Below are 16,081 nucleotides of genomic sequence, written 5' to 3'. Positions count from 1 at the left end.
CATCTCCTCATCTGCAGTCAAAGTTTGGGAAGTACAGATTTGCGTACATGGTTGATCTTTTTTTTTTTTTAATTTTAAGCCAGCCTTTCTGTAGTGTTAACACCTCTTTGGACTTGGAGGCTGTAGCAGCCATCTTTGTAATGGAGTATATTACCACGTACCATAGAGTAGGTTTTACCAGTCACTTTTAGTTCAGTTCCCTTTCAAACTCATTTTTCTTAAGTTTACTTATATTAAAAAAAAAAAAAAGCAAATCCTCTATTTACATCAGGTCTCTTATTGGGGTTCATTCAACAGAGGTGGTGGCACCTACTTTACTTACCATTCAAATTCTGTTAAAGAATGATATCAAGATTTAATATTTGACCAAAAATGTTTTAAACTGTCATAGATCTTATTTATCGTCTTTAGCACCAATTATATTGCATATTTTAAAATATAAAATATGATGGAACCACTTTTGGATTACTAGTCACACAATTGAAATGTCCTGCATATTTGTGACACGTCCCTCTTGGGGAGGCTGAACGTTTTTTTTAATCTCCTTTTCTGGGTTTTGATACTTTGATACCATCTACAAGACAACTAGCTGTAAGAATGGTTTGTGCAAGAGGTAGCTGAAGTTATGTAATTTAGTAAAATGATTTCAGTGCAGCTTGTTTTCTCATTTATTTTTACTAGGTGAACAATGTACTTTACAATAATGCACTAGGTTTCTCTTGTCAAACCTGTACAAGCTGGTGATGCTTAACAGTTCTGATTTCTCTTTTGTTGCAGATTCCACAGAGATTAATCTTGCACAGAGCCCCAGATGGCACACCAATCCAGTGGTATGAGGAAGAAGACGCTGAAATTGTCAGTCAGGTGTAGCAAAAGGTGGATGTGGTGGATTTCTCCCTGGGTCATGTTGTCTGACATCATTCTGTAAATTCAGTACTTTCATTGTTTACTGTTTAGGTTGGAGATCTCAAATTAAAGGAAGAAACTTTTGCTATCCTTAATTTTCTTGATCACCACAACTTGAATAGATGTTTGAGCAAAAAACTTTGCAATAACATGGAATTGTAGCTATTTGTGATGGAGATAACAGATGATGGTTCCAGCGTTGATCATTGCTTAGTGACACATCATACAGCACTTGAAGTACAGCTACAAGAACAACCTGGCAGGCCAGGCCAAATCATTAGGACAGTTTGGCACATCTAAAGTGGGAAGAAATGATGTCTTTGTGGCTGTGCACTACACTTCTAATTCTTCTTTTTGGGACGGTACAAAAATGTAGTGGGGGTTGAGGGCAAAGTTAGAAAATTGTAATAGTATGGCAGCAGTTAAAATAGAATTTACTGTACTTTGAGAGGGTAGATCTGTTGGTGTTGTATATAACCCTGACATATGACAAAACCCAAGAAGATTTTCATTTATTATTATTAAACTGAAAACTTCAGGAAGTAACATTTTGTAGGTCATGACAAACTGCTGTGTGTGGGTAAAATTCACTCCATTTACAGATGTGTTTACCCACCCTGAGGCCATGTAGGACAAAAGTATGGCGTACGATCATTCCACTCACACCTTGGGAAGTGGGCGGGACTTGGGTTAGGGGGAAAATCTTTGTCTCACTTAATCCAAGTTGAAAACCATGAATGGATCACTAACCTGTTTTCCCTCATGCACATAAAGTATGCATATGTCTATCATCATACTCTTGACAGATTCCAAATTTATGTCTAGTAATCCACTCATTTTTTCCTTAATTTTCTAAATGTGAAATATTTTCCTTCATTTGCCTTCCATATCCTAAAGGGACATGTATGTGTGACGGTGTCACATCATAGATTGGCACTTTATTCATTTTTTGTCACTGCTTTCATATTTTGCTGCTAGGATAGGCCACCAATTTCTTAATTCAATTTCTTTTTTTACAATTCATTTCATGTTATATTTGCCTTAAAGTGTTGCAGTACAATATGACAAAGTCATATAGTAGGATTTATTTTTTTTCCAGATCAGTATTTTCAGATATTGAGCATTAAAAATTCCCCTTGATATCCTGGTGGAAATATGAAACCTATTCTTAGATATTTTAATCTCTCTGTTTAACTAAAATTGTTCAATTAAGTTTAGTACTGGAATTTAATACTTTGCAGGAGACTTTGTAAAATGTACAGTTTAACCCACAGTAGGTATATTTGACCTAAACTGCAAGATTTTGCATCTGTTTCTTTGTTAATATTTTAATAGCAACATACATATGATAAACAACTGTTTTTATGTAGGCGTTGATGTATAAGAAGGTAATGCATAAATAACTTAAAAAGAAATCAGCTGCCCTTATGCAAAGTATTTTTATTTGCACTTACAACATTCTACAATAAATATACTAAAGTTATTAAATAAGCAAAGTAAGTGATTGTAGGGAAGAGTAGCAGTATCGTCTGGATTGCTTTTTTAGTTTAGTTTACATCCTTTTGCAATAATATATAAAGTCCAAATTAACAAAAGACACATTTGCTATTTTGTGAGAATGAATAGAGAGGAAGTTTAATTTAAATCGATCATTTTCTTTTGATTAGAAGTTTGGATGGAAATCATATCAGCTTGCAATGTGATTCTCCATTTGCTTTGGAATGCTTTTCCAGGCAAACATGGGGCCGTAAACTAATTCAGTTTAAAATGGTTATTTTATATTAAAATCCAATGACCTTAAGTGAATTTCTGAACACCAAGTGTTGCTAGTAAATTTATTTTTATATTTATTTTGTAAAAGGCAACCATCTCTAAGAACTGAGTAGATGTTTGTCACATAACTGTAATTTTTTACATTTAGATTTAAGATATAGAATACTTTTTAGGTTTTTTTTTTTCATGACAAGAATCTAAAAGACCAAGATTGAAAAGTAGAGAGTTATTTTATGCAGAATTGCTTTACACGCTTTTAAAATGTTTTGCTGGTACTTTCATTGAATTAACTCCTCAAAACTGATTTTGAAAATACTGCAGGTAATCCATGTCTAAATACATTTTCATCTGAATGCTCTGAGGTAATACTGATTTGAATCCTAGGCAAAACTCAGTTGCACTGTGAAATTACATTTTCACAATCCTTAACATCCAAGCAACTGTGATTTCTTGGTTCCTATTTAACACTGTCCAGGAAGTTGTCTTACATGTATTGAAGTGACCTTATGATTCATGTGCTGATGTGCAGTAATGAATTTTATTGTGTTTATAGAGATATTATAGTAGCACTGGTTCATTTCTATGTTTCTATGGAAGAAAAGAAAAAAAAACTGTTTAAAAACTTGGATTTTCATTATGTAGTCACAATGCTGTTTTGTTTCCACATTGTGTAATAATATATACTGTAGCTATGGGATATCTACACCCATCTGTCTATTTATTTATTTATTTACTTACTCATTTTGGTCATGAGTAACCCAAATATCACAATGGTACAGCTCTTCGGATATTTCTGTAGCACGAGGACTGGCAGGCTGCATATTAGCTTTTTCAGCATCCCCCACAGAACTGGTGGATAGAAATTAGCTCACAATATTGTGGTTTACAGCCTAATGTCTAAAACACATTTAATATGGTTTTAAAGGGTCAGGTGGTGTGGCCTAGTGATTTCAAGAAAAGAAGAATTGACTTGTTAGTTGCCCAGCCCATTAAGGGGTGGCTCAACTCATTACAATATGTTTCAAAGCCTTCCAAATAACTAAGAACTACAGTATGTTTTTTCCTCATCAAATGGAGAGAGCTCTAAGTAAATAAAGCAATATTTATTGTTTAATATATCTGTTTGTTTGTGTCATTTATCCATTCCATAAAATAACAGTATGGATGGAATGATTATTCATAAGCAGGTGTTCCAGAATTTAATATTGAACTATCATTGTTTAAAGTTCAGTATTTGTAAAGAGACAGCAAGGAAAGGAAACTCCTTTATTATTGAGTAAAGACTAAAATGGCTAAACCTTAAAAACTGCTAGTAGTTTACAAAAGAGGAAATGTGGTGTTGCAGCATTAGTGCCGCTGTCTCTCGCTGGGAGGTCAGTGTCTTGGTAGATTTCATGTGGTGTTTTTATGGATGTTTCAGTATTTTCCTTACTTCCTCCAAAAATATGCCTGTTAGGCTAATCAGCGACTCTAAAGTGACCTGCTATGATCAAATGAAGCAGCTCTTAATCAGCTGCCATCCCATCCAGAGCTTGTGCCCAGTGCTGCCATGCTAGACTGGAGTACCCATGACCCCATGATAGTAAACTGGGTCTGGAGAACAGGCAGAAGTGAATAACACACAGCAGCTAGAAATATGAGTCAAAAAACATGGAGCTCATTGTGCTCACAAGTAAGAATCTAATTAAACATTGCTAACTAGTAGCTGAACATGTCTTTAGGATTCATCTCCAATGGTAGATATCTATCAACATATTTCTACTGAACTATGTATATAAGATATGGACTAATATTTTGTTTTGACAGTTCAGGGATTAAAATAGTTTCTAGCAAATCTACAATAAGAAACTGTAAAAAGCCACATTTTCTGAAACATTCTTAAATACTGAAGATTTTGACAAATTTTTGGCCTTTTAAACCAAGAGGATGTGATGCTAGTTTGGGTTGATGTTGGTTTTTCCCCCTCTGAGAAAGGCAAAGTGCAGTGTATTTATAAAAAAAATTCTAAGAGAAATAGTGATACTCTAAGCTCCTGTCAAGATTAATTAATATTCAGAAAATGTATTAGAAAAAAATAATGTGTTGTATTGCCTGTCTTAACCTCTACATAGGTAGCCAGGGTGTCACTTGGGTCAGTGTCTGCATTAACAATAAACTTCCATAAATTCTGCTGAGAGCACACTATACTCGCTCTAAGTGACATCAAAAATATTTCCTTTGGACAGGCATCATGAGGAAATGAGCACCAGAGGTCCAAATAAACCCCCACCTTTGATTGTCACCTCCACTTATCCTCGTTTTATTAACTCTCATTCCACTCGTACTGCTTTTCATGTCATCAACTCCACCACATGAACGCAAACATGGGTTCTAATGTTTATCAGGGGTTTCTTTACTAACTCCTCTTGCTTTTGCTGCATTATATTCTTGAAGAGCACCTTCCACCAGCCATTAATAATACTACTTGAATATTTTTCTCCAGTTTTATGAGTGACGTTTATTGATTTTTTTCCTTTGCCGATACTTGCATTAACACGCACATCTTAAAAGAGGGCACATATCTGGTATGTTTGTGTTTGGGGAATGACTGGGTTTGGGTGTAATTGTTGCATTCTCCTTTATAAAGATTTTATGACTTAATAGTGCTCTACCGTCATTCTCTTTTAATTACCTACAATACAATATGAAGTATCTGGTCCTGTGATACAGCAGGCACAAATCATACAATAGCATTACATTTAAACAAAAAGATGTAATTATGTCAAATTAAAATAGACTGAAGTCTTTTTGACAATATTATGTAAACACTAAGAGCAGACTGACCTCTCTGTCCATTCATTTAAAGGAATACTCCACCCATGTATGTGTGTATATATTATTATTTTTAATCTGTTACTTACCTCATGTAGTTTGTAATGAGGGGAGAGAAAAATTGCTAACTCGAGATTTTATGCAGAATGGAGACAAACAACAGCGAACAATATCACAAATGCAACCAGGCATTTGAATTCTACCCCTGTGTCCAGTACATTTGTATTCAGCTTTAGGTTATTTAGTGGCAGTCTGTGACACTGCATGGTGGAGTCGTCCTTCAGCTTGGAAAGGCACAACTCCGAGGCACATTCTCTTCCTAATGTGTTTAATCTTTACTTTTTCATGTCTCTCAGTGCACATCTTTTTGTTGATATCACACAAAGTGCAGTGTTGACCAATAAATAAGCTGTTACTGGGCTGGCCTCCTGACCAATGAATGAGGCCAGGAGGCGGGTTTTCACTTCAAATGCTCTGAGCGCTTTACATTTTCATGCACAAGATCATTTTATGGAAATGACTTCACCTCTTTAATAAAACCCCTGTGTGCGTCCAGGTGTCCGTGTGTGTATGTCTTCTGGTGAAGTGCGCATGCGTGGGGCCGCACCGTGCCCTGCCCATGCGCACGGCACTGTGAACACACACACACACACACACACACACTGGAAGCTGGGCACACAGTGAATAGCCTTGCCGCGGCCGCGCATGATAAGCAAATGAAGGACATCATTGCTGGGGAGAGTGCTGATTGGGTAGTCGCAACCGCGCACATAAAATGCCACACATGCAATAGTCCGCTCCACGCCACCACAGGTTAGAATACTTGCTGGGGAGACGCCACAGACACGATTATCAGCTGCACGCCACACATATTACATCAGTTGCTGGGGACACTCTGCTGATTGCCCACTGTTGTGACAGAAAATTAAAGTCATATTACAAACAACAAAGCCAGTATTACTGTCAGAGAAAATTACAGGCATTTTATGGAAATACAAACCAGTTTTACTGCGAGAGAAAATTAAAGACACGCAATACAGTGACGCATATTACAGCCGCAAACAAGCCAGTATTACTGCGAGAGAAAATATTACGGACGTATCTACTAACAACATGCCACCCAAAAAAAAACGACACGTCAAGTAGGACAAAAGACACAAACAATCAAATCCTATATAAGTAACATCTCCTGGAAGAACGGTCAGCTCAACAAGTAAATATCAACAAAAGAAAGGCTGAAAGACAAAGAAAAATACGAGCAAATAGATTGATTGAAGAAAAAGAAAATGAGCGTCAGAAAAACGCTAAAAGCGAAAGACTCGGAAGAGAAAGTTGGCATTTACTTGCCAGAACCAGTATTCAGCCACGGTCAGTTTTATGTTGCATTATCAAGAGTTAGAAGTTTTCCAGATATTGTCGTGAAGGTTGTAGAGATTCCTGAACAAGGCAAACTGTTACCAGACTCAGACAGAATATTTACAAGAAATTTTGTCTGTAATGAAATTATATAGAAAAATTTCATGAGGTAAAAAAATAGAAAACTTTACCTAAATATCTTCTTCAGATATTGTGTCTTACAGATTGTTACAAAGGTTTACACTAAGGCAATATTAATTATACTTACTGTGTTGTCATATACGTTTCTATTTTATTTTTATTATTATTTTACTTTAGGCTTCTTGCAAAAATATTTTTGACAAAAAAAATTAAGACAAGAAACAGAATGAGGTCAGGGTCCCTTGCTATTTAATATAGACTGTTCCTACTAATGTTTATGTACTACTGTTCTAGCGTATGTTATTGTAATGGCCTTAATGTTTACTTTAACAATATTTTAGTAAAGGCACGTGTTTTGATGTTGTGAGCACATGACATTATAACTTCATATGTGGATTATGCAACACGAGTAATGGATGATTTATTTATTTATTTTTTTCTTCTTCATGGACTTTTTGGTATTGTTTGTGTTGGTCACCGTGGTCCCCTTTTCTATCAAAGTTTATCTCATGAAAACATGACCTCAAAATGTCTTCTCGGCCATCAGTACAAACCACAAGGTTCTCTGGGTGGAAGTATTCCTTTAAGTGACTTGGCAGACTTTGGACAGTGTCTGGTGTTCTTCCACAAGTGTGCTTACAAAATGTGTGTAGCTTTAGATGTCAGTTCGTCTTTGCGTCGGTCTCCGTTGTAAAACTGCAGCCAAACCATACTGATACACATTCGCTTTCGAGCCCTGTCGTCCTCCCATGTTTGTCAAGCCCCGGTGGCCGAGCTCCTTGAGTAGTTGCTGCTGCTGTCAATTCAGCAGATGCTTTTCTAGTTTTATCTGCCTTCTACAATTAACTTGTAAAACTGTTTGATCAGAGCTGTGTATGTATTTTTAATATATTAAATTATTTGTTGTACAGGTTTGTTTTGTATAACCTCTTTGCTGCTGATTTACATGGAAGTAATATACTAATATTGTATGTTTAAAATCTTGTAATAAAACATTTGTCACAAGGAGGAGTGTTTTGTGGTTTGTTGCAGATGCCACTTTTATTTGCCTGTACATGTGACAGTAAAGTGTACTGCAAGGTCCCTTCATCTTCATCCCCAGGGGTCACCATGCCTGCAGTTCCTTCATTAACGTGTTACTCTTGATGATTCAAGGTGGCTCGGTTTCTTTTCAGATTCCTAGTGTAGATTTTCCATTTCTTTCCTTTTCAGTGTGGATTGCACCTTCTGTCAGTTTGCACTTCTAGGCTCTAAGACTTGAAACCTGACACAAAGGACAAGCTACTCCTTCATATTTTATAGCAGGTAGTTCGCTTCTGGTGCCTCACAGCTCTCTATACTACCCAGACTGCTTCTGTGATTTAAGACTTCTTTGTCTTTACCTTCATTAGGAATATTAATATTGAACACAGTATTTCTGAATTGGGATGTGAACAGCCGGGTGGTGCAGTAGTTAGTGCTGTTGTAATCCTGCGAACACAGATGTTCGTGGTTATCTACATAGGTTTTCTTGGACATCCCTAAAGGTGTTCAGTTAGGTTGATTGGTGATTTGTGGTTGGGCATGATAGGTTATAATGCCTTACTCTCTGTGTTTCTGGGTCCCCTGTGACCCTAAACTGAGTTAAGCAGATCTGAGAATATCCCGAGTTTAGTTTTTATTTAAAGACGCCCACCGTGATTGTATAATTCTCTCTTCATTCTTTTAACGTGATAAGCACAGTCCGCCCAGTGCTGCCTACTAGATGGATGCTTTCTGACCTCACAAGCTGCGTGCAGGTGGAGTCCATTTCCTCACTGACTGTGACTTCTGCTTTGAATATCCCCCTGCGTCTTCTGGGTTACCTCACACATGCAGTTCTCTGCGCGTCTTCCTGCATTCTATTGGGTTCAGTTCGGTTATGTTTTAAGCCTTTCACCGTCTTGTCTTTCATTATTTTTGTGACATTGTGGTACTGGTTATGTGACTGCGTTGTCGAGGTTGTGATGAGGGCTCTTTTTTACTTTTTTAATTTTAAACCCACGTTACCCGACGCGGGTGCCATTTTAGTTCTTGTCAATGCACTTTCATAACATTGTAAACTTACTCGGCTTCTAATGGCTCATTCAGTGAATTTCACTAAATAGACATGAAATGAGGCGCCACTTAACTCCATGAACGGTTTCCATGTTCCCTTTGTGTTTGCATCTCCAAAGACTTCATTTTACAGGTACAAACTTCTGTAGGTGTCCACATAGAAGAGACACTGGGCAAGAATTAGCCATCTAAGTGACAGGCTTTCTGATTAAGAACGTAATGTAAATAAAAAAAATGGGTGCCGTGGCCGACCTGGATAAAGACTGTGCTGCTTAAAAGTGCGTTGCCTGTAGAAGGTGCAACATTTTCATGTTTTATTGCTTTGCAAAGTTGATTTCCCAGTGGATTTAATTAGCCATTTTGACTGCATCATCAAAAAAAAAAAATACTATTTAGTGTCAAAGTGATAATGAACTGATGTAAATCCTGCCGACTTTCAGGTTTATAGAGCCATCATCGTCAGGGGTTCAGAGTACAGTCCACTGTCTGGCAGCCTGATTAGCGAGTATACAGCACCTATAAAAAGGGCTCAGCCCTTTGGACTTCATGCTTTACGGCACTGAATTTACAACAATTCGGCTTTTTGACTCCAATCCATTGCAAAGTAGGGTTAGGTGTCAAAATGAAAACAAATTTCAAAAGACTGATCCAAGTTTGTTACAAATCTAAAACTGAAAATCACGTAGTAGTCCGCATGCAGTACAGTAGGTGCACCTTTGGCAGCCCACGTTTCGATCGGCTTTGCACATCTGGACATTTTTCTCTGTTTAGACTGCGTGGGGGATTGCGAGGGATCAGTGCAGCCAGAGCCTCTCGGTTGTGCTGAGGTGTGGACTCTGCTCTTTCTACTTCAGGGCGTTAATTAACATTGCTGTGTAGCTTTGGCTGTATGCTTTGTGTCATTCATTGTCTTACTCGCAACCAGATCTTCTCCCTTACAAACTTCCTCAGGTTTTCCTCCTGGATGTCCCTCTGTTTTGCTGCACCCATCTTACCCTCCCAAGTCTGATGCAGGGAGGAATCCACACAGCGTGAAGCATCCACAACCAGGCTTCATGGCGGAGATGGTGTGTTTTTGATGATATGCAGTGTTTGTTTTACACCAGGGGTTTCCGACTCCGGTCCTGGTGGGCCCGCAGTGGCTGCAGGTTTTCATTCTAATCCTTTTCCTAATCATTGACCAGTTTTCACTGCTACTTAACTCCTTTTGCCTTCATTTTAATAGCCCTGTTTTTAAGGCTTCAGTCCTCTGAATTGATTAGTCTCTTCATTAAATGGCAGCCAAACAGAAATGAGACCTGAAACGAGCCAGCTAAATGGGAACGTCAAACTCCAGCTAATTTCACTCCAACCTGTTTCTTAATAAGAAGCCAATTCTTGCTGTTAATTAAAGCTGTTACTGAATATTATGACTTGTTGCTGCTCTCCTTCTGCCACAATAGACCGATTTTCTGTTTTTTTTCTAAGACCACCATCAAGATGTTTTGGTGACACGAGAGATGAAACTTACCAAGACCATCACCTTTCTTTATTTTCAGACCAGTAACTGCCCACTGAACGTTACACTTGACTTGAGCATTCCTAGTTCTCCTCCTCTTTCTCTGCACGTTTACCATTCGTTTGCTCAGAGGTTGATGCGCTTGCTGCTTCCTGAGCAGCTCGTCTTTTCTCCACCCTAGCGGCCCACCGCTTCTCTTTAGTCCGCATCTTTTCTTATTAAAACTGATTGAGTCAGAGTTTTGTGTTGCAATTACTTAGTACATTTTCTTTAATTTTTGACTTAAGCTGGCACTTAAGTCTTCGAGCTGCCTCAAGAATGATTTAAGATATGAAGAGGTAGGGGAAGTGACGGCGAAGGTGGTAGGGAATGAAAATGGTGCCCGTACGCATGTGCTGCATGGCCACCCTGCTAGATGCTGCTGAGAGTTGATTCTACAATAAAATAAAATAAAAAGAGGAATAACCTTGGAGTCAATCATCAGGCTGAAAGCGGATAGCAGACGTCACGTAGTATAAATGTACCAAATTTCAGGTCAATAGGTCAGCTACAGGTGATTTAAAATCCTGGCCAGACAAACGGACAGCCGCGGTAGGGTATTAAATATAAAGATATTGTGAGACGGGCACAGGTGAGCTGGTCATGTGACGGCTTGTTTTGTGTCTCATTATTGTTTGGCTGCTAATTAAGGAAAAGTACGACTAAGGGGCTTGAGTCAAGTTAATTACAACTAAGAAAAGAAGTTAATCAGCAGCAAAGAACTGGGCAGTAATGAAGAAGATGGTTAGAATGAAAACCTGTAGCCACTGGAGTTCAACACCCGTACTTTAATGTTTCGGCAGTTTAGAGAAGACTAAATGCCTCGTTTTCACACCTCTGTTTGTTCTTGAGAGGCACATAATTTATCTGTTTCTTTCAGCTGTTTTTTTCTAAGACCGCCATCAAGAGCAGACCAACACGACCGAGACCGTCACCTTTCTTTATTTTCAGGTTAGCTGGTCACGTGGCAACTTATTTTGTGTCTCATTATTGTTTGTAAGGAAAAAAGAAACAACTAAAGGGTCTGAGTCACGTCAATTAAAACTCAGGCAAGACACGTTAATCAGCAGCAAAAAACGGCTCACTAATTAAGAAGATGGGTAGAATGAAAACCTGCAGCCTCTGCGGCCCACCAGGACCGGAGTTGGACCCCCCAGTTTTACACCAAAATGGCCTTTGGTCTGATAAATAACAAAGTTCAATTTTGGTCTCTTCAGGCCACTGAGCCCTCTTTCAGTGGACTTCAGAGTCTCCCCTGGGCCTTCTGCTAAACTCCAGCCAAAATGTCATTGGCGTTTCTTCTCTTGGCCGTTCCCCCATAATGCTGTGACTGGTGAAGCGCCTGGCCGACAGTTGTTGTCTGTTGTGATGAACGGTTCGTGGCACTGGGAGACTCTTTAAAGAAATCATTTTGTGCTGTGTAGCATGCAGGCTTAGAATCGGGTGTGGTTGTGTGCGAGCGCATTTCACTCGCTGTGTTAAATGGGATACTTGGTCGACTGCGCCACGTGCGGAGATCGGCAGATCAGTCGGGCGCCTCAATCGTGCCTCGGGTGGAGCGGTGTGTCGCACCCGCATCCAGTTAGACAGGGCGATAAAGAAGGGCGTAGACGGCAGAGGGGGAGATGAAAGGTGAGACAGAGAAAGGATGAAGGTTAACAAAAAAAGAAATGAGAGAGCCAGTGTGACGGAAAGGAAGCAGGCGGATTGGGAATGAAGTCCCGGGGGATGGAGAGAGTGGCTGGCACTGAAAAGGGGGCTAACCCTACGAGGGCAGGGAAAGGCAGCAGGAGTCAAAGAAGTGCCCCGTGGCACTTCATGGGATGGGCAGCGGGGTCGGGGACACAAGCAGGATCAGAAGGTTGTCTGCGCCTGTTGGATGACATCTTGCCAAGCTGCAAGATCTGAATAGAGATGGCGGTTTTTAAAGGGATGCACCAGGGCTTGGGGAGTTTAGAGGACAGCTCCTTGCATGATTTTTAACCTTGTCTTGTGGAATATTTATTGACTGTTTTTAACCTCCAATGGCACTTTGTTTATCGAATGAACATTTGCTGCACTACGATTCCGAACACTGTCTTCTTTGGTTTTGAATAAAAGCACTGAGCACTTTACGCACCCAGCCCTAGTCTGGACGTACTGTATGTGTCCTCACCTGCTAGGCTCACGTCAGTTACGGTATTGACGGTACCAAACAATGGTGGGAGTGTGGAGCTAACCTGCACCGTCACATCTGCACAGCCTCTCCAGTCTTTGCAACTGTAGCTTGTAACTCCGCCATAGATCTCTTGGTAACCTCCCTCACTCCTCGCCGTCTCGCACGATCACTCCCATTTTGTGAATGGCTTCCTCTAGACAGATTTTCAGTTCTTAACGACTGCTTTAGCTTCAAGGCCTATTCATTTCCCTGACTTGTGCTTTTCAGTATCCTTCTTGCGGAGTTGCTTGGAGTGTTCTAGAAGGTTAGGCCGCCATACTGACTCACTACAAGTTGGACCTTCCAGATAAGGTGCTTTGAACAACACACAACGGACCCCCCCAGACACGTCATCTCCAATGAAATCATCCTGGGACTTCTAAAACAAATTGGCTGCTCCAGTGGTGATTTAGATGTGTCATATTAAACGGGACAAATACTCGTGTGATCAGTCATCTTATGTTTTATATTCATAACGTATACCGATTTGCACATTGATATTAAAGAGCCGTGTCAAAGGCAAATTATAGCCACTGTGATTGTATGTTGTAGAACAAAAAATGTGAAAACTTCTAAAACTTTTTATGGACAGATTTTATATTCTCTTTGTACTTCAGCCACTTTTGAGCTATGGCGTCTCACAATCCTATCCTGGCAACATCAGTTGCAGGACAGGAGCCAACGCTGCAGGGTGTGCCAGTCCTTGGCAGAGGGCACTTCACTCCCATTCAGAGGTCCCCATTAACTTAGCCAGCGCATCATTGAGTGTTGGGACACAAACTCCCAGAGGTGATGACTGCCTCCTGTTTTGATCTTGGGACCTGTGAGTTTGCGGTGCTGATCGGTGCCCTTAAAGTTCACATTTGCGTTTCTTGTCACTCATCCAGTTGTGACGCATGCAGTCGAACTACCAAAGTCCTCTTGGAGGATTTCCTTTTCACAGAACGTTCTGCTTCCCTCTTGTGGCCAGTCGGCTAATTTCACATCTAAATCTTGCAAAAGGAGGAACTCTGATGGTTCCTGAAGATGACAACTTTACACTTGAGCTAGAGAAGGGCATCCTGGATCAAAGTTGAACAGTAGGTGAAACATTTGTCTTGGGATCCAGTGGGTGTTGTGACTTCTCTCCTCCTTGACTCATCCTTAAGCTCAACCACACGTGAAGTTCTGAATATCTGCTTGCTGACTGTCCTTTTGCTCTTTTGTATCTCTCTTCAAGGTTTTACCTTCACAGGTCACATCTTGCTCCCTTGCATCGTAGAAGTTACATGCTTCACCTCCTTTCTACATAGTACATAGCCCAGCAATTTCAGACAGCAAATGGGGGGACATCTGATCATGGTGGTGGAACTACACAGTGCCAATAATGGAAACGGAGAGGTTGTTATACAGTCAGGTCCATAAGTATTTGGACCGAGACACAATTTTCATAATTTTATCTCTGTACACCACCACAATGGATTTGAAACAAAGCAATTGAGATGTGATTGAAGTGTAGACATTAATTTAAAATTATGAAAATTGTGTCACGGTCCAAATACATATTGACCTGACTGTATAACAACCTCTCCATTTCCATTATTGGCACTGTGTAGTCCACCACCATGATCAGATGTCCCCTCATTTGCTGTCTGAAATTGCTGGGCTATGTACTCAGCAAGGTAGCAGAAGTGTGGCACAGAAGTTGTGCCCTTTACTGACTGAGAGTTGACAGAGATGGTCCTTCTACTCTGGATAGCTCCCTTTATCTCAAATACTGAGTGTGGAGGCCTGAATTCCTTCTCTTGTTCCTAAACCGTTCCAGGGTTTTTCTAAACTTGTCTCATGGAATACTCCTACTGGAAGTGCTCATTTTTAAGTGGATTCTCTTGTTACTGTGAATAAACTGTTTGATTGTCAACAATGTCAACAGTGCGCCATTAAATTGGACCACATGCCTGCACTGTTGACCCTCTGGCCTCATGGTTGGGGATCAGTCTTGGTGCTCAGATCAATGAGGCACATGTGGCTGTCCACTGTCATGCTCCTTCCATCTTTAGTTTTGTTCCTTCTCCCTCAAGCAGGACCTGCTTTAGCTAACCTTGTGTACAGATCAGGAACTCTCATTAGGACGTTCATGAAGGATGAACAGCTTTTCACGTCAAGGTTGTGCTCACCAACTTCAAACACCTAGGAGAGGTGAAGTGAGTCTTTGCCAATCCACATCACCTTCCCTTTATTTTTAAGCCACGGCCTGCCGAGGATTATTGTGAGGAGAAGAAGGAGGTGGGAGATGTAAATTGAGCAGTAATGAAGTCGGGACGGGCAAAAGGTAAGAACTGGGAAATCGCTGGAAACTGGCAACCAAGAACAAAAGGACGCAACGAGAAGTGAAAGTCAAAACCAAACCTAACACTGGGGCCTGCTTGCATTCAAACTGACCACACTAAATGTTTTTACAAAGGACATTTTATCCAATGTGAGCTAATGACATCACTATATTTATATCATCACATCTGTGATGCCAGAAATAAGATGATCGCAGTTATCTGACGCTTCCAAAAAGACTCACGTAAGCAAAGACAAACAAGATGCGGGGAAAAATAAAAACTTAATCCTAATATTAAAAAAAAAAACTACTACAACGACAAAAATATGCGAAAAAAGGCATCAGTATCATGTCAATGCTTCAGGCCTTCCAAATCCATGCCTGCTGTTTCTTCTCATTTGATTCCACTTTGCTTTCTACCATCGCTACATGATCACCAGCCTCCCATAGCTTTCGTGACCGACTCCTCCATCCACGTCTGGTCACCCTCACCTCCATCACCCTCTGTTTTCATTCGACCTTTCTCATCATCCCATTACACCTCACAGTTGTGTGCAGCCTTCTCTCTAATGCATTTTCCAGATTAATAATTCCTGGCTATTTTTGTAATCATCACAAATGTAAGAAATATGAAAACGAGAATTAGTGACGCCACTGGGAGCTGAGAAATGCCTGTCAGGTCACCAGCAGGGTGTCAACTCTGACTCATGTATTTTCTCTTGTATTTTAAAGTTGTTTTTTTTTTTTGCTGTTTTTGAGTTTTATTTTGTATATATACAACATAAATATTTGGTATATTTTGCAGTTAATTATGCTTTTCGTTTTGTTTTGTCTTTATGGTATCAATATTGTGACATTTACTATTGTAGAATTGTGTTAATGGTACTTTTTTATCTGCCTTCATGTAGAGCCAAAGGAGGCAAAGTCACCCGAGCATACAGCTAGAGACCACAACCTCTTGTGGAAAACTTTGCTT

The 16,081-nt window shown here is 39.8% G+C and overlaps 1 protein-coding gene and 1 long non-coding RNA gene across 4 annotated transcripts in view; one reads left to right on the top strand and one right to left on the bottom strand.

The window, feature by feature from the left end:
- LOC120525198 (innate immunity activator protein-like) overlaps positions 1-5,232 on the top strand; it is a 47,095-nt gene extending 41,863 nt beyond the window's left edge. For all 3 annotated transcript variants that reach the window (XM_039747306.1, XM_039747308.1, XM_039747307.1), the window contains exon 10: positions 778-5,232. In XM_039747306.1, coding sequence (XP_039603240.1) covers positions 778-870 — 93 coding nt within the window. In that variant the 3' untranslated portion in view covers positions 871-5,232. The remainder of the gene's footprint in view (positions 1-777) is intronic.
- LOC120525201 overlaps positions 1-16,081 on the bottom strand; it is a 139,350-nt gene that overhangs the window by 57,441 nt on the left and 65,828 nt on the right. The window lies entirely within an intron of this gene.

Source organism: Polypterus senegalus, chromosome 3, assembly GCF_016835505.1.
Source record: "Polypterus senegalus isolate Bchr_013 chromosome 3, ASM1683550v1, whole genome shotgun sequence".
NCBI lineage: Eukaryota > Metazoa > Chordata > Cladistia > Polypteriformes > Polypteridae > Polypterus > Polypterus senegalus.
Note: the sequence above shows the minus strand (reverse complement) of the source record. Positions and strands in the feature narration are given on the sequence as shown.